At 40.2% G+C, this 23076-nt stretch overlaps 1 protein-coding gene across 24 annotated transcripts in view; it reads right to left on the bottom strand.

Annotated features, from left to right (window-relative positions):
- Nucleotides 1-23076, bottom strand: part of EFR3A (EFR3 homolog A) — a 151663-nt gene that overhangs the window by 3431 nt on the left and 125156 nt on the right. For all 24 annotated transcript variants that reach the window (XR_010599015.1, XR_010599013.1, XR_010599018.1 and 21 more), the window contains 4 exons: nt 8909-8997; nt 3508-3556; nt 1909-2012; nt 455-504 (listed from right to left, as the gene is read on the bottom strand). Coding sequence is in view for 19 of the 24 variants with exons in the window: in XM_065586159.1 (XP_065442231.1) it covers nt 455-504; nt 1909-2012; nt 3508-3556; nt 8909-8997 (292 nt within the window). In the remaining 5 variants the exon portion in view is untranslated. The remainder of the gene's footprint in view (nt 1-454; nt 505-1908; nt 2013-3507; nt 3557-8908; nt 8998-23076) is intronic.

Below are 23076 nucleotides of genomic sequence, written 5' to 3'. Positions count from 1 at the left end.
GCGCTGTGTTACCAATATATATATATTCACATCTTTTAGCAAATATTTTTCAAACTTACGCCCAATTCTGTCCACAGTTATATAAGTGGAACTTCTGTAGGGACCCAATTAAACCCTAATTAATGGATACAATCCTCATGGAAGACCTTCAATAATTTTAATGGAAAAAAACAAGTTTTATCCTTAACAACAATACCTTTCATTATATGGTTTGGATAGAAAACAGGGGTTGACCATTTTAAAACAGAAAATATTTGATGGGCTATTTGGCTAATCTTGACTCAGGATATTTTCCTCTTAAAAAAAAAAATCAGAATAGTAACAATAAAATCAAATGCTTTGTAAATGAGGCTATTTCAATAAAGTACATGACACTAGCATCTTAAAGTAGCACAGAATTTTCTGACAACTACCCCTACTTTTAATTAATTCCCTTTTGTGCATAAAACCTTACCGAATGGTGAGCTCCAATATCTGTGCAAGTCTATCATGAAGAAAGTTTGCCTACAAAGAGAAAAAAATTAAATATTTTAATGATATCCTGTAAAACCACTGTACACAGAATGACTATGAATAAGAAGCCTGGATTGGTTTAGTGGAATATACTCTGAATTTCAGAGTTTTGCTTCCCTGTTGCAGCAAGGACTCAGTTGTGTGAAGGCAAAAGAATAGCAACTGGGAGTTTAGTAACAAAACTGAAGTAGATTTTTATTTCTTAAAAGATGAGAAGGGGGGGGGGGGGAAAGGAAATTACCCTTCCAGTGAGTTAAAGCATGTTGGCGTGATCCAAAAGTTGCATTTACTTATAATTCCAGAGTGAAATAATCATGGCTCTGAACCCAGTCTCAAAGGCAGCAAAGGTAAAAGTGTGTGTAGTATGTGGGGGGTGGAGGACAAAGGTCTGGTCTACACTAGAGTTAGGTTGACGTAAGGCAGCTTACGTCACTCTAACTCTGCCAGTGTCTACACTACAATGGTGCTCCACTCTATGCAAGTCACCCACTATATTGACTTAACTCCACCTCTGCGAGAGGCGTAGTGCTTAGGTTGATATAGCTGGAGTGTGGGGCACTGACAGCCCCATAGGGCTGACAGCTAGAGTCCCCGACCCCAGTGCTGAGAGCGTAAGCTGTCACCCAACCCCTCCCGCCCAATCTGCCCCGGGGCTGACAGCCAGAGCTGTCAGCCTGGTGTAGGGCTTAATTTCGCAGCAGAGAGCCTACTAGCACTGAAATTGACAGTCTTGTCAGTTTCACAGCTGCTATTATTTCACATTTCATCTCCAGCTCCAGCTGTCATCCTTGGGGCCGGAGGCTCCAGCTGCGAGCCTCACGCGAGGCTGACAGGCGGAGCCGGAGAGGAAATATGAAATCATAGCAGCCAAAAAACTGACAAGAATGTCAGTCTGCTGGTAGGCTTCCTGCTGTGAAACTGAGCCCTGCACAGCTCACAGCTAGGGCTGTCAGCCCTGGGGCAAGGAGCTCCATCTGTGAGCTCCATGAGGCTGTCAGTGCCCACACAATGCCCCACTTCAGTGGGTGCATGTACTCTTGGTGAGGACGTGCACCATCGGCCGAAGGAGGGCAGTGTGGATACCAACAGCTGATTTAATTGCTACGGTGGTTGTAGGTCCTGGTCTATAACTAGGGTCCCTAGTCACTAAAACAATACAAATAATAAATAGTAATAATAATAGCTCTGTGAGATGTAGGGGACCCAACCACTCAGGGTACAAGTAATTTTGATTTCCTACACAGATTAAAAATTCAGAGCACAGATGAAGGCAAAAAGGCAACAATTGTTTTCTTTTAACAGTAAACACTATCATAAACCACCCTTTATCCTCGTGTCTCCATCACCACTTGTACGAAAGCCTTTGAAACAATATAAAATGTACCCAGTACTCACTTTTGTTTCACACTGTGCTGCAATTTCTTCAAAAGGTGCTTTTTGGAACTTTTCAATCACAAGACGCCTCTTTTCTTTCTCCTGCTCTTCAAGTCCAGTATTATCTTTTAAAAAATGAAGACAGTTCTAATTTATGCTTATATAGACTTCCTACAATAAGTGAAATGACAATACACTTAGAGGTTTGTGTGTCTTCACTTTTTATTACTACTACTTAAAACAAAGACATAAGATTAGAATATTTTAAACGAATAGTAAAAAGTAGTCACAGCTTAGGCAGACTTATTGAATAAAGTTCTAGTTAGTCAAATTCCCTGTAATAATGGAACACGCACTTGAGAATCAGTGTAAAAAAGTTAACACATCATCATATCCTGTGGTTCCAACTCAGTTCCCACTCAGCCCATTTGCCTGAATAGGGACTGCAGGATTTGCCCAGGAAGTTATTGTCTGAGCTCAGGTCACCACAGATGCAGTGGAATGTGGTCCAAACTTCATCCAGTGCCCATGTTCTTGGGTTTATAGTATTAAACTATGCAATCTGTTATCCATCTTTTGCTATCTTCTTGCCCTTACACTTGGGGGCAATAGGCTGAAAACAGGTGCTAAGACTTTGTGCAGCTTGTTTTTTTCAATATACTTGAATTAGTACCGATCCCCAGTTTTTCAAGTGTACACAAGACCATCAACTCCATATACTATTCATTCTTTTTTTAAATAGTCAGCCTAACAAATTTAACCTGAGACCAGAAAGTCAACTTGGACTCCTTTATTTTCATGCATCATAACCAGCAGTAAAGAGTTTGCACACCAAGTTATACCCTCAGTAACACCCTGTTGTCTTGTATCAGGGGGTAGCCGTGTTAGTCTGTATCTACAAAAACCAACAAGGAGTCTGGTGGCACCTTAAAGTCTAACAGATTTATTTGGGCATAAGCTTTCGTGAGTAAAAACCTCACTTCTTCGTTGTCTTGTAAGTATGTTCCAAGTTACACTTTGATATGTGCATGGGCATAGTTTGACTTGCATAATCTTTATTACTGGTGGTGAGGGTTAGAAGGAAGAACTCAGCTGCATTTTCAGACCCTAGGCTAAGTTTGCCGAGTTGGCAGTTGGAAAAACACCTTTTTAATCATAAATGGATTATATATCTGACAACGGAACTCCTCTGAATCCCATAATGCTAATTTCACACACTATACTCAGAGAACTCCCTTTGAGGACTTGAGCATTTGTCACTATATTAAAGGTACTTTACAGATATTTTCTTAACTGAAATTCACACAGACTAAGGATAAAACTATATGTGAATTGCTTAAGTGTTTTTCAAGCCTTGACCTGTAAAGGGAAAGTTCCAGAAACCGTTAAAAATAAGAATTCATTTACCAGCTTTTCAGTAAGTCACACCAGCTATAAGTAAAGAGAAGAGTTCTCTAAGAAATGCTGAAGATCATTTAAGGGGTTTGTGGTTTCAAATCAACCTGCTACATGATGAAAAACTAACATAGTATTTTAAGTATGCTATGTTAGCAAAGCTTTTTTCTAGCAAATATTTCATGTACTGGAGAAGTGTAAATGTAGTATTGCAATAAATCTCACCAATTGCTTTCTTCAAAGCTTCAAAGGTGATTTCTTCAGTATTATTGACCTAAAGGAAATAAGTGGTTTTTAATTCAGTGAAACAACACAAACTGCTGAAGAATAAGTAATTTGTCTATACTCAACTATAATTTCAAAAGGGACTTAGGAGCCAAAATCCCAATGGGCACCTAAGTGCCTAAATCTCTTTTGAAAAATGAGATTTAGGCTCCTCAATCAGTTGAGCGTTGCAACATTGAGTGCAGCAACACCTAAATACCTTTTAATGTTTTTAGCCTAACAGAGTTTTTATTTAAGAGACAGATTACTGTGAATACATAAAGTAGTCTTATATTTCTTCACCATCGCAATGACTCGCTGTGTGATTACAAGTTTAGTGATTCACCTATTTTATTATAGACAGAGCTGGTAATTGCAGCCATACTTATGGTTGCCTGACAACTAAGACACATTTTTCAGTTGCCTATACGCTTACAAAATTAACTATTTGTGCTGAAATGCCTCAGGTTGATTTTATTTATTTATTTATTTAGGTAAATTTCAGCAAAAAGAATTCAGCAGCTTCTGGGAATGAGAGTAAGGAAAAATACATTTTACTTCGCACCTTCAGGCTTTGTAACACGGACTTGAAATTTGCCACAGGGTGGCCTGTGTGTCAGTATGTGCTTTTTGCTGCTGGGGAAAAAAACAAAACAAAACAACCCTGCCAAGTTATAAGCCCATGAAAAACTGCAGTTTGCACATGCTCAGTTGAGACTTGTTAGCATTGACAGCTAAATTCTTTTTACATTTTTTTGCCTGAACTGAGCATGTTCCACCGCAGGGCTGAGCAGGACTTTCCCTACAATTGCTGTTCTCGGCGGCTATGGAACTGGGCACCTGAACAGAGGAGGAGACTCTGTTCTATGCTCTCAATACTCTCCCTACTGCCACCCAGGCAACGTGAAGGAGGAAACTGACTCAAATAGAGAGGACACAAAAGCCTGACCTCGAATTTGGAGAAGGAATGTGGTGACACACAGAGGAAGGAGCAGACTGGAACAAAGAGCATGGTGCGGGAAGGAAAGACTGGGGCTCAGAACAAGGGAAGGTAGGCCCTAGGGACTGACTATGTCAGAAAACTGGGAACTGGGTGGAGAAGAGGGGAGGCTGAGACTGTGAACCAGTTTAGGGACAGGATGGAGGAGGTGCGGGCACTAGGACAAGCTAGGCAAGGAGAATGGGACATTGCGCTAAGAGCTCTAACTATCCCAAGTTGCACACCTAGAATTAGTGCACACTTTTGACCTTATTTTCTGTGCCTCAGTTCCCCATCACATAGGGGTGTGTGAAAAATAGTTAATACACTGCTATACAGCCAAAATGCTTCTGAAATAAATGTAGCCAAACTTTACTAATTCTGGGTCGCTGAGAACGAAAATGATGTTTAAAATTGTTGATTGGCTCTAGTTTTCAAGATATGCTATTGGGTCAGTATATACGACCCTTGACTTGGGAATGGCGGAGGATAAGTGAGTTATAAAGGGAAGGGATCTCAATTTAAACCAGAAATGACTAAAATACATCTTTGACTGGATCTATGAATAAATCTATGACTGGGTTTGGACAGTACTTGCTTTTTAGGCAAAACAATGAATGATGCAATCTGAAGCTGGTATTGCATCATACATTATATGAATTGCATCATGTTATTCCTAGAAGTCATGGATGATGCAATCATAACAAAGCTTACATCTCTCTGCTGAACAAACTGCCCTATATCAGCTCTAGAAATCATACAGTGTCGTGCTCTCTTATTTGTCAGTGTTTGATTTTGCGAAGGGACACATTTCTGTTTAGCCAAAGTGAGCAGAGATGCCTCGTACTTGTGTGAACAGTGCAGATAACTTCTGCTATGTTTGTGGTGAAGTGACTTTTGCATCACAAAACCGCAGTATAGCCACTATGGTTAAGAAAGCCTATCACCTTTATTTTGGCTGCAAAACTGGAGATCAGGACAAGAGGTGGGCCCCACATATATGCTGCAACACTTGTGCAATAAATCTTCACCAGTGGTTGAACAGGAAAAGGAAATCTATGCTTTTTGCAGTGCCAATGATTTGGAGAGAGCCAACAGATCATACCAGCAATTGTTACTTCTGCATGGTGCCTCCAGTTTGGACAGGTGTGTCAAAGAAGAAAAAGTGGACTGTGCATTACCCAAACAATCCATCAGCTATACGCCCAGTACCCCACGGAGAAGGACTGCCGGTTCCTGATGCACCAGAATCATTCTCACTTGAGTCAGACGAGGAAGAGGAAGGAGGATGAAACTTCTGGTCCTCAACCATCAATGTCACAGGACCCACATTTTCTCCCATCCTCCTCCTCTGAACCACACCTTGTAACACAAGGTGAACTGAATGACCTTGTCAGGGATTTGGAACTACCCAAGAGAAGGCAGAGCTGTTGGACTCCAGACTACAGCAGTGGAATCTCCTGGCAGGTGATGTTAGGGTTTCCATGTTCTGTGACCGTCAGAAGGATCTTGTCCCATTCTTCTTCATGGAAGGTGATCTTGTAGCCTGCAACAACATCGATGGTGTGATGGCAGCCCTCAACATCGTTCACGATCCAGATGAGTGGAGACTGTTCATTGATTCATCGAAGACGAGTCTTAAAGCTGTTTTATTGCATAATGGCAATGTTTTGCCATCAATTCCAGTTGGTCATGCAGTCCATATGAAGGAAACCTATGACAACATGCAACAACTTTTGAGGTGCATAAACTATGACCAACATCAGTGGCAGCTTTGTGGCGATTTGAAGGTTGTTGCTCTCTTGCTTGGTCTGCAGACTGGATATACAAAGTACTGCTGTTTTCTCTGCGAATGGAATAGTCGTGCAAGAGATTCCCACTACATCAAGAAAGATTGGCCACTCCGACAGTCATTGGAGCCTGGGAGGAAAAGTGTTCAGCATCCACCACTTGTTGAATCAAGGAAGATTTTGTTACCATCCTTACACATCAAGCTGGGTCTGATGAAGAACTTTGTCAAGGCTATTGACAAAACACAAGCAGCTTTCAAGTATCTCCGTGGAAAATTTCCAAGGTTAAGTGAAGCTAAGATAAAGGAAGGTGTCTTTGTTGGTCCTCAGACTCGTGAACTTCTTCGAGATGATGCATGTGACCATGCACTGCGAGGCAAGGAAAAGACGGCATGGAAAGCCTTCCAGTTAGTGGCAATAAATTTTCTCGGAAACAACAAGGCAGACAACTACAGGTTGTTGGTGGAAAACATCCTCAAGGCATACAAAAGCCTTGGTTGCAACATGTCACTAAAGATACTTTTTTGCACTCATATCTAGATTTTTTTCCACCGAATTGCGGGCAGTGAGCGACGAGCATGACGAGTGATTTCACCAGGACATTGCAACAATGGAGAAACGCTATCAGGGCAAATGGAGCCCAATCAATGCTTGCAGATTATTGCTGGACAGTGACAAGAGATGCTTCATTTAATGAATACAAGAGACAAGCCAAGAAGCGCCGAGTAGACACTGAATAGGACTAAACTGTGTACATAATTGTTTTTTGCCTTTTGTTTCATAATAAATTTTATTTATATAACCCTTTTGCTGATTTTTAAAGTGTTACATAAACAGGACAGGTGAATTATCATCATGTAAAGCAACCATAAACACATGAAAAGACCTAGGTTTACAATTTACTCTATCTACACAATATACATAGACATAAAATGTAAAAACTTAAATATTTTAGAAACACTAGCCAGTTGTTTTAATTGTCATATTTTAATTCAGCACATCAAAATACATAATAAATAGCACATTTTATCTCTGAAGCAGACGACTTCTCAAAAATTGTAGACCAGTGATATTTGTGAAATACTTAGACACTATGCTGAGAACCCCATACAAAAGCCCACGAGGAAATTAAAATTCTGTATTCAGAGCAGACTTTGAATAGTGTGAAGTAAAGAAGATACGGGCAGGCCACAATTTTAATGAGGATGAGAAAGAATACTATTCTTTCAATGAGCAACATCCCTCCTGTGCACTGAATGATGCAGGAGTCCTGTGAAAAACTAGGATGTGATCAGATAATTAAAGACTATCATAATGCAGGGGGAAGGAGAAGGAATTAAAGTTGCGCAGACACTCTAAGGGCTGGTCCACACTACCCCCCCAGTTCGAACTAAGATACGCAACTTCAGCTACGTGAATAACGTAGCTGAAGTCGAAGTATCTTAGTTCGAACTACGAGGTACTTACCACGGGTCCACACGTGGCAGGCAGGCTCCCCCGTTGACTCCGCGTACTCCTCTCGCGGAGCAGGAGTACCAGTGTCGACGGCGAGCACTTCCGGGATCAATTTATTGCGTCTAGACAAGACGCGATGAATCGATCCCAGAAGATCGTTTGCTTACTGCCGAACCCGGAGGTAAGTATAGACGTACCCTTAGTTTTTGTATTTCTTAACTATTGAGCTTGAGACCATAATGTTCTTACAACAGATTTAGAATCATACACACAAAATTAATAAAAATTCAGGTAGGACATCAGCATTTACACCCCTGCTCTTGTGAGGGTGTAAATGCTGCTTCTTTTTAGCACTCATAGAAAATTGGAAATTAATTACTTTTCATCGTTGTGTTACACATTTCCTGACACAAGCTAGAAGTAACAGAAACAGCTTACATTTTATGTTCAGCACACTTATTTTTTTTGGAGGGGGTGGGGGTAAATTTCCAGAGTCACTGGAAAGTGGAATATCTATTCAGAACACTTCAGTTAAGAAGTCTAAGATTTGTCCCAACAGTTAGTCATAATGTAGCCTTCCTGCAAGATAAGTAGTCTCAATCCCTATACCTTATGTCTGTATCTTTTGTTTGATTCTATCAATTCTTTCCTCTGCCTTAAAATACAGTTTATTATACATTCCCGAAAATAGAAAGGACAAGATAAGACTTATTTACGATATACGTGTGGAATTTCTCTCTTCCTGTGTTCAGTTCCCATAGTAAGTGGTCAGTGGCATCAAGTTACATATTTGGAGTTGCCTGTATTTTACTCAGTTAAGACGTAAGGTCTCATAATATATTACACAGAAATTTAGCATATAATTAGTGTTCCCCCAATACGTTACACTGGCTGAAAGGTAACTATCTAGAAGCTTCATTGAAACAGTAGCCCATATCAATGGTCAAAAATAACTCAAATATTGTAATGTACTTCAGCTTTAATAAACTAGATAATAAAAAGCTTTAGTTCTGAAGAGTTACAAAGTAAGACATGCAAGACAAAAGATTTTGAGAGAGTTTCTCTGGAAAAGTTTCCTTCTGTAGGTTGTCTCTTTATGCAAGAAATACTTCCTAGGATACCTTGTTTTTCCACATACCTTATCCTCTGTGTTGTTGCCAGGCAGAATATCCACCTGAATAGATACTGTGTCCACAACGCTCTTCCTTCTGGAGAGTCTATCTTCATCTAGACAAAAATAACATTTTTCATTTTTTCTATCAGTGATTAAAAAAAAAAAGGCAAATTCAGGTTTCCTCACACAGCTGTGGATTTGTTTCCCCCTGCCTCTATAGCCAAGTTCTTCTATTTTAGCAATAGGATATTTGTAAAAAAATATGACAAAGTTGCCTTCTGTATTAGTGATTTTAAAATTCTTCCAAGTGTCACACAAGTTAAGAACTATAACAGCCATGTAATACCATCACATACATTTTACACTTCTAGACCACAAAAGTTGAATTCTGAAGAGTTGTTTGTAATTTAAAATTCACATTTTTAGGCCTTAGTTTAGAGATGTTTTGAAACACAAAAGAGCTCTTCCACAGATGGTTCAGATGGCTCTTTGCAGAAAGGAACAGTGTGGGAGAAGAAATATTTCTTCCCCTGCTGCCACTGATCTGATGAACATAAGAGTGTAAGAATGGCCATACTGGGTCAGACCAAAGGTCCATCTAGCCAGTATCTGGTTTTGTGACAGTGGCCAATGCCAGATGCCTCAGAGGGAATGAACAGAACAGGGCAATAATAGAGTGATCCATCCCGTTGTCCTGTCCCAGCTTCTGGGAATTAGAGGCTTAGATACCCCTAGAGCACTGGGTTAACTATCTTGGCTAGCAGCCATTGATGGACCTACTCTGCATGAGTTTATCTAATTTTTGGAACCCAGTTATACTTTTGGCCTTGACAACATCACTGGACAAAGAGTTCCACATTTTGACTGTGTGAAGAAGTACTTCTTTATGTTTCTTTTAAAACTGCAGCCTATTAATTTCATTGGGAGACCCCTGGTGCTTGTGTTACACGAAGGGGTAAATGTAGAAGCTCTTTACACCAATATTCCACATGAGGATGGACTACAAGCTGTCAAGAACAGTATCCCTGATGAGGCCACGGCACAACTGGTGGCTGAGCTTTGTGACTTTGTCCTCACCCACAACCATTTCAGATTTAGGGACAACTTATACCTTAAAGTCAGAGGCACTGCTATGGGTACCCGCATGGCCCCACAGTATGGCAACATTTTTATGGCTGACTTCTTAGAATCATAGAATATCAGGGTTGGAAGGGACCTCAGGAGGTCATCTAGTCCAACCCCCTGCTCAAAGCAGGACTAATCCCCAGACAGATTTTTGCCCCAGATCCCTAAATGGCCCCCTCAAGGATTGAACTCACAACCCTGGGTTTAGCAGACCAATGCTCAAACCACTAAGCTATCCCTCCCCCCCCCCCAACTTAGAACAATGCTTTTTCAGATCTAATCCCCTAGCGCCCCTCCTCTACTTGTACTATATTGATGACATCTTCATCATATAGACCCACAGGAAGGAGACCCTTGAAGAATTCCACCTGGATTTCAACAACTTCCACCCCACCATCAACCTCAGTCTGGACCAGTCCATACAAGAGATCCACTTCCTGGACACTACAGTGCCAATAAGTGATGGTCACACATACCACCCTATACCAGAAACCTACTGACCACTACACTTACCTACATGCCTCCAGCTTCCATCCAGGACACATCACACGATCCATCGTCTACAGCCAAGCCCTAAGATACAACTGAATTTGCTCCAATCCCTCAGATAGAGACAAACACCTATAAGATCTTTATCAAGCATTCTTAAAACCACAATACCCACCTGGGGAAGTGAGGAAACAGATTGACAGAGTGAGACGGGTACCCAGAAGTCACCTACTACCGGACAGCCCAACAAGGAAAACAACAGAATACCACTGGCCATCACATACAGCCCACAGCTAAAAACCTCTCCAGCACATCATCAACAATCTACAACTTTTCCTGGAAAACGATCCCTCACTCTCACAGACCTTGGGAGGAAGACAGTCCTCGCTTACAGACACCCCCCCAACCTGAAGCAAATACTCACCAGCAACTACACACCACACGACAGAAACACTAAGCCAGGAACCAATCCCAGTAACAAACCTCGTTGCCTACTCTGTCCCCATATCTACTCTAGTGATACCATCAGAGGACCCAACCACATCAGCCACACAATCAGGGACTGATTAACCTGCACGTCTACTAATGTGATGTATGCCATCATGTGCCAGCAATGCCCCTCTGCCATGTACATTGGCCAAACCGGACAGTCTCTATGTAAAAGAATAAATGGACACAAATCAGGACATCAGGAATGGTAACATACAAAAGCCAGTAGAACACTACTTCAATCTTCCTGGACATTCTATAACAGATTTAAAAGTAGCCATACTTGAACAAAAAAACCAGACTTCAAAGAGAAACTGCTGAACTAAAATTCATTTGCAAATTTAATGCCATTAATTTGGGCTTGAATAGGGACTGGGAGTGGCTGGCTCACTACAAAAGCAACTTTCCCTCTTCTGGAATGGACACCTCCTCATCAATTATTGGGAGTGAACTACATCCATCCTGATTGAATTGGCCCTGTCAACACTGGTTCTCCACTTGTGAGGTAACTCCCTTCCCTTCATGTGTCAGTATAATAATGCCTGCATCTGTAATTTTCACTCCATGCATCTGAAGAAGTGGATTTTTTACCCATGAAAACTTATGCCCAAATAAATCTATTAGTCTTTAAGGTGCCAGCAGACTCCTTGTTTTTTCTACGCATTTTTGTTGTCCTTCTCTCTACCTTTACCAAATCTAATATATCTTTTTTGAGATTGGGTGACCAGAACTGCACACTGTATTCAAGATTTGGGTGTACCATGTATTTATATAGTGGCATTATGATATTTACGGTCTTATTTTCTAACCCTTTCCTAATGGTTCCTAAAATTCTGTTAGCTTTTTCAGCTGCTGCTACACATTGAGCGGATGTTTTCAGAGAACTATCCACAATGACTCCAAGATCCCTTCCTTGAGTGGTAACGGCTAATTGAGACCCCATCATTTTGTATATATATTTGGGATTATGTTTTCCAATGTGCATTACTTTGCACTTATCAACATTGCATTTCATCTGCCATTTTGTTGCCTAATCACCCAGTTTTGGTAGATCCCTTTGTAACTCTTTACAGTCAGCTTTGGACTTAACTATCTTAAATAATTTTGTATCATCTGCAAACTTTGCCACCTCACTGTTTATTCCTTTTCCCAGATCATTTGTGAATATGTCGAATAGCACTGGTCCCAGTACATATCCTTGGAGGACCCTGCTATTTACTTAACTCCAGTGTGAAAACTGACCATTTATTCCTACCTTTATTTTCTATATTTTAATCAGTTACTGATCCATAAGAGGACCTTCCTTCTTATCCCATGACTGCTTACTTTGCTTAAGTGCCCTTGATGTGGGACCTTCTGAAAGTCCAATTACGCTATATCCACAGGATCACCTTTGTCCACATATTTGTGGACTCCCTCTATGAATTCGAATAGGTTAGTGAGGCATGATTTACCTTTTAGAAAAGCCATGATGCCTCTTCCCGCAACATATTGTGTTCATCATCGTGTCTGATAATTCGGTTGTTTACTATAGTTTCAACTAATTTGCCTGGTGCTGAAGTTAGGTTTACCAACCTCAATAGCCAGGATTGCGCCTCTGGAGTTTTTTTTTTTTTTTTTTGAGGGGTGGGGGTGGAGGTGGAGGGGGGAGAACAATTGGGAGTTACATTAGCTATCCTCCAGTCATCTGGACATAATTTGCTGGACATAACTTAGTTTACAACATAGGTTCCTAGTCTGGTTACACAACCATTTCCCTCCTCCTTTCTTGCTATTGCATCAAGAGGCACTTTTGAAAGTTTAACTGCCTGCAAAATTTGTTGGAATGCAAGACTGATTACACTTTTTGTTACGAGTATGGTAGTTTCATTAATGCTAGAGGGAGCAGTAGAATTGCATTTAATAGGGAACATTCAGGACTCAGTGCCAAATCTGACTCAGTGTTTTGCTATACATTCGATTCGATTTTCCATTCTCCTCCACTCCTTCCCATGAGTCTGGTAATGTGACAGCATAGCTGGGACATAGTGCATGGGTAATTACTTACCTACTCATGTCTTGTTCCAAATTTTTATAAGAAAAAGTGCTTGTGGAAGCTCATGAATGGAAAATTAAGGCCCTCTAGATTTATGCATGGAAGAATTATATCATTGGCTGCCACAATCTTCTTTGTGTTGCTCTGGCTGAAGTTCCTCAACCCTGTTCTAAAAGATCCAATTCTACAGATTATGTTAGCTCAGACCTCATGGCTCATTCAATTCTTGACTTCTTCTAAGATTGCTAACAAGGGTGCCAATTATGATGCGGAAACCTGAGGCCTATCACCACCAACCTATATAACACAGGCCGTGCAATAGTCACATAGCAAAGATGTATTAATGTATGGCAAGGGAGGTCCTCCACATCCCTAGTGGAGCTCTGAATCCCACACATCACATGAAGAAGACCTCACTTTCTGAATTCCCCAGCATTATTACTCCTTAATTGACCACATGTTTGAGCAACATGAGATGCTTCCCCTACCCATGTTGGCTCAAGGTTTTGAATACTAGGCCTGAGACTTACTACATTTCCTGAGTGTCGAATTTGTTACTGTTCCCACCTATTAAATTTAGTTTTGTACTTTTCTATATTCATCTCATTTTCCTTTGCAAACACAATGTTGTAGTACAAAGCACACACTCAAGCACTCCTTTCAATAGCTTTCCATTGGCTTCCTGTCTCGTCAGAAAAACAAGAAATATGGTTCAATATAGTCTTAAAAATAAAATAGGATTAGTTTTATAGCATAAAAAGGACAGAGTGAAGAACAAAACACAGGGGAGACAGACAAACCAACCTGAGGCTTCCACACAGATTGCAGGTATTCGGACTAATTTAGCTAATAATTTACTATTACCCGTGCACTGAAATACAGCTGGACATGTATTTTAATATGGTTGCCAGAGATACTCCATATTGGTAAAGGTATTTTGGAGAATCTGGCTCATCTTTAATTTTCTGATGCAGACCTGCTACTCCCTACTCATTCCATATGACACCCAAAGAACGTATAGGAATCTGAGGAGAGCATAAAGCATGCTGACTATAAGAAATAAATGCAAGACAAAATTATATCTTTGCTGCCACCTTGCTGCCTTATCTATAATCCACATACTTTTTGTCCTATGCTGGATTCAGCATGGTTCTGTGTGTACAGATGCCTCCCCCCTTTTGAAACGCTTTAATTTTACATACTAGGAAAACAAGGTGATTGCACTCAGAATATTTTGTTGACTAGGAAAAGCAAGCCCATACCTGTGTGTTAAATATCATATGGGCTCTTTGGAGCTTTCTGATTAGTCAAGTTAGTTTGTGGAAAACACGAACCCAGTCCTCCACTACCACAAATTATGCAGTTGAGTTTCCAGCATTTGGGGAAATCACAGGGGTCAGCACACATGCAGTGCAAAGGACATATGCACTTTCGGCTGGGTTTTTATACGATACCACCATGGTTTTTGATTATTAACCAACTTATATAGACATGGATTATCCAATGGGATCAGCTTCAAACAAGAGACCAATATGAAACTCCTTACTTCCAAGCTTCCTACAACATTCATTTTTCCTTTTCTACATAAAGACCCAGTGCCCCAAAAACGTTTCTCTCAAAATGTGATCGGTTAAATAAAGGGAGTTAGATTTACATGGGTGATAACATGCTTAATCAAGTGATACAGTACCTGATTCCCATTTACATTAAGGCTCCTCTAATTTGCTTTATAATACACCGATTTAAAATAAATAAAATCACTTTTTACACCCACTTTAAGATCAGCATAAGAGTTTCTTATTGTAGTATAAATGAGCATCAGATATTTTCGAGTCCTTAAAGCTGGTCACCCTCTGTTTCAGGATGACAAAAGCAGTATTTTTTCTCCTAGCAGTAACATAAGCCAGAATTTCAGAACTGGACACACTCTATTAAAAGATTAACACTACATTCTCCAAAATGCAAAATAGTGCAGCCTTTATAAAAAAAGATTTTTCAAGGAAATAACTCTTCCTTCATTCTGTCTGAATCCTACTGCACAGAAGGACAAGGCCTGGCAAACGAGAGGCTAGATGATCTATCATATATTTAAATATACTGAACATTTCAGAAAGACAGCAGCTCTAGTCTTTCTTCACCACCAGGCAATTCAAAGAAATAAAGCATCAAAGGCCTCCATTGCAAGACAGAGGAAACTATTAATCAAAAGAAGGATACAAAGCTAGTGATCCATGTTTGAATTATAGCTGTCATCCTCAAAGATTTTACTATGAACAAAAGATAGAAGTGGGAGGCAAACCTGTTGAAAGTCTCAGAATAAGGATAAAAAACAAAGATGATGTAATGGTAGGTGTCTACTATAGACCAACTAACCAGGAAGAAGAGGTGCATGATGCTTTTTCCAAACTACCAAAATCATCGAAAACACTGGAGTTGGTAGTGATGGGGGAGTTCAACTACTCAGACATCTGTTGAGAAAATACAGCAGGGCACAGATTATGCATTGGAGACTTATAATTACAGAAGGTGGAGAAAGTGGGTAGGAGAGAGGCCATTCTAGATTTGATTCTGATAAACAGGAAGGAACTTCGAGATGTGTTGCTCATATCCATTCCATTAGTTCCATGCACGCGCACACCTAATGGAACTAATGGAATGGATATGAGCAAGCACTCGAAGAAGAATGAAGAGATCTGACAGTAGTTGAGATACGAGAAGATGTGAATTCCCTTCTTCCTGAGAAATGCCATAATGACCACACATTTGGTAAAAACCCAGGGGGCAGAAAAGAGACTGAATGGAAGCACTGTGTACTGAAAGTGGCATCCCGCCATTATGAACTGAAGGATCTTTCTATGCCTCAGTCAAATCACCACGTGAAAGTTGGCATCCTGAAGGTCCAGAGACGCAAACCAGCCATTCTGAGACAACGTGGGGAGAATAGTTGATAGAGTGACCATCTGGAACCTCATGTACCTGACATATTTGTTGAGGCTGTGAAGGCTGAGGATAAGTCTTATCCCTCCCTTTGATATGGGTACCACCAGGAAGTATTGGGAGTAGAAGCCATGACCCTCGTGTTCCAGCAGAACCTGCTCCATTGCTCCAAAGCCAGCAGAGAGCTGACCTGCTAGAGGAGTAGTATCTCATGTGAGGAGTCCCTGAAATATGCAAGCCATATGAGCAAAGGTTGAAGGAACCGCGTATGTTTAGTTTGGAAAAGAAAAGATTAAGGGGGGACAAATACTTGAAAGGCTGCCATAAAAAAAGTTGTTCTCTTGCCACCGAGGGCAGGACAAGAGACAATGAGTTCAAACTACAGCATAACAGATTTAGATTAAATCTCAGGAAAAACTTCCTAACTGTAAGAACAGTAGGACAATGGAACACACTGCCTAGGGAGGTTGTGGAAGCTCCTTCACTGGACGTTTTCAAAAGGAGGCTGGATAGCCATCTGTCTTGGATGGTTTAGACACAACAAATCCTGCATCTTGGCAGGGGGGTACACTGGATGACCCTTGCGGTCCCTTCTAACCCTATGGTTCTAGGAGAGAAACGAACTACTACTGCAACTAACACAACCTTAACTAACACTAAGGGTACTACTAACTATATACAACAAGAGAACCAACTAAACTAGTTGAGGGGTTGAGGCCACACGGAGCTCAGACTCCAGCCATGGGCAGTAAGAAGGAATAGAGGGAGGGTTGGGGTGGCACCACCTCATGTAGTCAAGGGAGGGGCTATAGTCACAAGGTGTGAATGCTACCCCTCTACAACTACTGCTAGGCAAATTTCTCCTGCTCCAGCGTGCTGTGTGCACACAGCTAGGTGGAATACATGGCTACAACTACTCAAAGATTAAGAGAATGGCCGAAGTGTTATATCCCTTTTTATTTCAGTTTTCACCAGAAAAATTAGCAGTGATGGGATGACTGACATAGTGAACATCATTGTAAATGGGGTAGGATCCAAGGCTAAAATAGAAAAACAACATATGGAGAATTACTGAGACAAGATAGATGTCTTCAACAGGGCCTGATGAAATACATCCTAGTATACATAGGGAACTAGCTGAAGAGATCTCTGAGCCATTCATGATTATCTCTGAGAGCTTGGTGAGGATGGGAGAGATACCCGAGGACTGGAAAAGGACAAATATGTTACCAATCTATAAAAAGGATAATAAGCACATTCCAGGAAATTTATAGACAAGTCAGCTTAACTTCAATACCTGGAAAGATAAAGGAACAAATAATCAGTTTGTAAGCCTCTAGAAGAAAATAAGGTGTAAGTATTAGTCAACATGGATTTGTCAAGAACAAATCATGTCAAACCAACCTAATACCCTTCTTTGACAGGGTAACAAGTTTGTGGATGGGGGGGAAGATGTGATATATCTGAACTTTAGTAAGGCATTTGATACGGTCTCATATGACCTCAAACAAACTAGAGATATGTAGCCTAGGCAAACCTACTACAAGATGGATGCACAACTAGTTGGAAAACCTGTACTCAGAGAGTAGTTATCAGTGGTCCACAATCGATCTGGAACGATATATCGACTGAGGTCTTGCAGGGATATGTCCAGGATCCAATTCTATTCAATATCTTAATAAATTATATGGATAATGGCATAGAGTACACTTATAACGTTTGTGGACGATACCAAACTGGGAGGGGTTGCAAACACTTTGGATGACAGTACTAGAATTCAAAATGGTCTTGACAAACTGGAGAAATGGTCTGAGATATGGACAAATTAGAGAAAGTCCAGGGGAGAGCAACAAAAATGATTAAAGTCTAGAAAACATGATCAACAAAGAAAGATTGAAAAAAAATTGGTTTTGTTTAGTCTGGAGAAGAGAGTGGAGACACGATAATAGTATTCAAGTATATAAAAGATTGTTATAAAGAGGAGGGTGATAAATTGCCCTCCTTATCTACTGAAGACAGGATAAAAAGTAATGGGCTTGAATTGCAGCAAAGGAAAATTAACTTAGACAAAAGGAAAAACTTCCTAACTGTAAGGGTAGTTAAGCACTGGAATAAATTACCTAGGGTGGTCGTGGAATCTCGCCCATGGATGGTTTGTAAGAACGGGTTAGACAAACACCTGCTAGGAATGGTGTAGATAATCCTTAATCCTGCCTCAGTGCAAGGGGCTGGATTGATGACCTATCGAGATCCCTTCCTGTCCTACATTTCTATGAAAATCAAAACAAAAACGCTTTTGTAATTTTATTAAGGATCTGAGATTTCAGCTAAAACTGTTCTTGTACCATTTGATCTGACGACCAGAGAGCAAAATGAGCACAAAATGTTTAGACTGAGTGATTAAATACATTACATAAGTCCAAGAAAAACTATTAAAAAGAAAACTTGACAGTCACTTAGTCAGTACTTTAATATCATTTGAATGATAGCCAAAATAAAATGACCAGGCTCATTAAACTCCCATGCTTCAGGGCATCAAAAGGAGTCTCGATGAAATTTCCCCCATACCATTGCATTAGAAAATGGGGTGTTTTTTACATCTTACTTTGAAGAGGCTGGTATTGGAGACTATGACCCAGGTCCTGCAACTGAATCAATGTGGTCTAAACTTTGCATCCATACATACAGAGGACCATTGGTAGTATCTGGGCCTATTTCTTTTTTCCAGTATGGCTATTTTCATGTAAATTTGGGAGTTTTCCTCTCCCAGAGGATAGAGAAAGAACACAGTATTATTCAATCCCATATTAGTGTGGGCACAGAGATAATATGTGCCTTTACAAAATTATTCAAAATCCTCTAGGGCTTTATTTTGGATACTTTTGGATTTCAATACAGAATCCACCTAGTACTATGTGATCTAGAATATAAGCTCTCACATTACTTTTTTTTCTAACCCTCACTGTATTTAAGATTTTCTTCACAACTAACCGAATGCTTGTCTATACTTGCAAATGAATCTGGATTAAGGCAGAGTGTGAATTCAAAGCGCAGTAGCTAGTCCTGAGTAACTCTATATGAGGACATGCTTATCCTAGAACAGGAGTGGAGAAACAGTGAAAACACAGTAACATGGATAGGGCTTTGGTGTGGGGATGCTTGCAGCAGGGCTAGGGTAATCCAGGTGCCAAGCACCCATCTTAACCGTGCAGTGCAGATACACCCAATTGCAAACCAATAAGTTGTCATGTTCCTGACTCTGCAAACAGTCTTAAACATTAGCTGTGTCAGATGTGAATTACCTCATTCATCTCAATGGGATGCACATACTGTAACCTAACTAGGACACTTTAAAGGACGATGCTATTTTACAGATGATCTTTTTACCAGAAACACTGAGCTAATGTGCTTGCCTTATAAACCCAAACATCCTCTGAAACTTCCCTGTGTACCAAAAGTCCCAACTGCCCTGGATTCAGATGCAATAACCTCCATCTGCTTCTAATTACTTCTATGTCGCAATTATGCATTTTCAGTACAAAAACCTGTGGCATAACAAAAATGTGGAACAAGGTGAAAATAAGTTGAATTTAATATGAAAATAAACAAGAGCTAGTGATTTGACTGTATTTTTCAATAAAGAACATCAGTTTTTAAATTTGCCACACTATTTACATTTTTGCTGCACTGTAGTGCGGCAGAGGCCTGGCATCTTGCTGAAGCTTGCCATGGAGTACATGAGATATGATTATGAGGTAGCACTTGGAACAATTACAAAATTGATAGTTATGAAGCTATTAAATCTTTGGGAAAAGAAAAACAGAAGGAAACTACCACATTTTAGAATTCCAAGTTCAAGAATAAAAACAAAGGGAAACCTGATAAAATTACAGCTACAAAACTAGCTACTGCAAGAGGTAAATTAAAACTATGCACAACAGAATTTCTCGCCTATTTAGCTAAAGGTCTCCTAAAAGCAGTTTGTTTGGTGGGGTATGTCCTATCCACACACAATAGCTATGAGGAGGACAGGCAGACCTATGGTTCGGATTTACCTTTTGATTTGCGTCTGCATTTATGAGGCTTTTTGCCTGATGGAAATAGAGCTAAATTAAAAAAACAAGAATGAGAATAAAAAATTATGTTTAAGTATCAGCTATGAAGCAAAAGATACAGAAAAAAAAAAAGACAGCAAATCACAGAAATTCTATTGCTCACATAAGAAATATGTTAATAAAACTCTCCCCAATATTAGTGATTGGCATGAAAACAGACAGATAGAAGAGCTTTGGTCTTGTCTCACAACAACTCTTAAGGTTCAAAACATTCACTTCCTCCAGCTTCTTATTTTTACCATCAGAACAGGGCTTTGTAAGACAAGTAAGAAAAGTTATGCAGTGAAGAAAAAAGTTAGTAGTTGTTATCCCATATATTTCCCTAAGCATTTAAATATTTAAGTAGCTCAAAAACTCTCATTGAAGATTTTTCTGTTGGAAATTATTTAACTAAATCAAAATGTTTCACAGGGACTGTTAGAAGGCTTTTCCTTATACTCTCTCCCCGGTTCTTGTCATGAAGACAGAAAGCAGAAGACCAGAAGTCCGAAGCGCCGGCAATGCGATGTTTATTGGGGTTAGTTTTCAGCAAGCAGGTGTTGTCCCATAACTCTGACGCCACAGAGCCTTGTTTCCCAGTATTCCATCTTCCCCCTCCTCAGTAGGCATAATTATTACCTAGGGCCCTGCCAAATTCATGGTCCATTTTGGTCAATTACAAGGTCATAGGATTTTTAAAATCGTAAATTTCATGATTTCAGGTATATAAATCTGAAATTTCAGTGTTTGTAACTGTAGGGGTCCTGACCCAAAAAGGAGTTTTTTTGGGGGGGAGTTGCAAGGCCATTGTATGGAGGGTTGCGGTACTGCAACCCTTACTTGTGTCCTGCTGCAGGTAGCAGCGCTGCCTTCAGAGCTGGATAGCTGGATAGCGGTGGCTGCTGGCTCGGAGCCCAGCTGTGAAGGTAGAGCTGCCATCAGCAACAGCAGCGCAGAAGTAAGGATGGCATGGTATGGTATTGCCACCCTTACTTCTGTGCTGCTGCCTGCGGAGCTGCGCAACTGCCAACAGCTGCTGCTCTCCATCTGCCCAGCTGTGAAGGCAGCGTTGCTGCCTACAGCAGCGCAGAAGTAAGGGTGGCAATACCATACCATGCCATCCTTACCTCTGCACTGCTGTTGCCGATGGCTCTACCTTCACAGCTGGGCTCCCAGCCAGCAGCCACCACTATCCAGTGAAATCTGTATAGTACAGGGTAAAAGCACACAAAAGACCAGATTTCACGGCGGGGAGACCAGGTTTCATGGTCCATGACACATTTTTCATGGCAATGAATTTGGTAGGGCCCTAATTATAACTGAAATGCACGCCCACAGTCCCACACCTTGCAACTTATAGCCATGTTCCATTTTGGGGGGTTGAGAGTCTGGGGTCTTCATCCCACCCCTTTTGTACCCCATGGGAGGGGTAAGGCATGAGGTTGTGCTACGGTCCAGGGCAGGTATTTCCCTGGTCTTTTAGTGTTCTACCTTCCCCTTCAATCCCCTGTTGCTCCTCCCGAATTGTTGCTTGATCTTGCCTTGAGATAAGGAATTGAGGCAGTCTTCAAGTGTGCGCTCATATATTATACTTCCACCATGCCCAGTAACACTTTAGCTACTCTTATCTGTTCCCATTATACTAACAAGCCCATCTGGCTTAGACAAAAGCAACATACTAATATGTGACAAAAATACTGTGTAAGGATCCCCTTGTTACACATACATTAAATTAAATAGGTAAGCAAAAATACAAAAAAATTAAATAGGCAAGCAAAACCCAAAATAATATTTCAGGTGAAAATACAGGCCTGGATCCCACATTGGCACTAGCACTGCTAACAGGGATGTACAAACTATTGAAATTTTGATGGGAAATTAGCAAAACATTTTGTTTTAACTTTAATCATTTTATTCTATTATAAACTGTAATATACCAGTAATTAAAAGTTGAAATGTCTTGAGAAGATCAAAATGAAATATTTCAGAATATTTGATTTCACAAAAAATTCCAAGATTTCAACTTTTCGTCCCGATCTGAGATGAAATGAAAATTTCAAGATCTCAGAATATCTCAGAGTATGGGGAATTCCATTTTTCAACCAGCTAATAATAGTGCACTTGTAACCAGTTCAGATTACTTTTCTGCAAAAAGTAGCATAATCAAATTAAAACACAAAAACATTAAGTGAAACTAACTCACGTTCAAGTACATATGAACAACTAATTCAGGCCCCAATGTAGTAAAATGCTTAAATCCATCCCTATTAAGGAAAGCAGTTAAGCACGCGCTTTAATCCTACTGACTTCATGTGCTTAAATGCCCTTTCTAAATAGGTGTGCTTTCTGAATCAAAACCTAATTTAGTAACAATCATTTTAACTTTTTATATGGTATCTAAGAAAAAAAAGATCTGCTTTATTTAATGAGTTCATCTGTAACCCAAACATCAGCACCCTTTAGGTCAATTTGTGTGAAGATTACTAAACAGAAATTGATTTGTTTCATATAAGAACTTGGACTTTTTGCATGAAATTCAGATCAGGCAACCTCTCTTCATTCCCACCCCAAAAAAATTAAAGGCTTGGCTTCTTAAAAGAAAACAACAAATGCTTCTTTTGCTGACACCTGGCATTTTCCTTCAATTTTAACGTAAAGGGTTATATTATTCTATCTGGCATCTGCAAATAGTGAAAAGGTTATTAATACATGTATAAGGTACTGAAATGTTTCCATATAGTTATGGAATTTCCCCCTCTTACTGTGAGATGCAACCTTAGCAGCAGAAAGTGCTGAGAGCACCATTTTATGACTCATCGTGCCTAGTACCCCGTTAAGGTACCTTAAATGAATTTACGTTGCCACAGTACTCATGGCAGAACCAATGCACTGTCATGAGAACCAGTCCCACAGCAAAACTCTCTTAAGATTAGAGCTTTTGTGGCCTCTGTAACTTACTGTTCAGTGTGTACTGTGTCCCGTTCTGTACCTGATCCATATCTCCCAGCTAGGAACATTAAATT

This window comes from Chrysemys picta, chromosome 2 (assembly GCF_011386835.1).
Source record: "Chrysemys picta bellii isolate R12L10 chromosome 2, ASM1138683v2, whole genome shotgun sequence".
In the NCBI taxonomy this organism is placed as follows: domain Eukaryota; kingdom Metazoa; phylum Chordata; order Testudines; family Emydidae; genus Chrysemys; species Chrysemys picta.
Note: the sequence above shows the minus strand (reverse complement) of the source record. Positions and strands in the feature narration are given on the sequence as shown.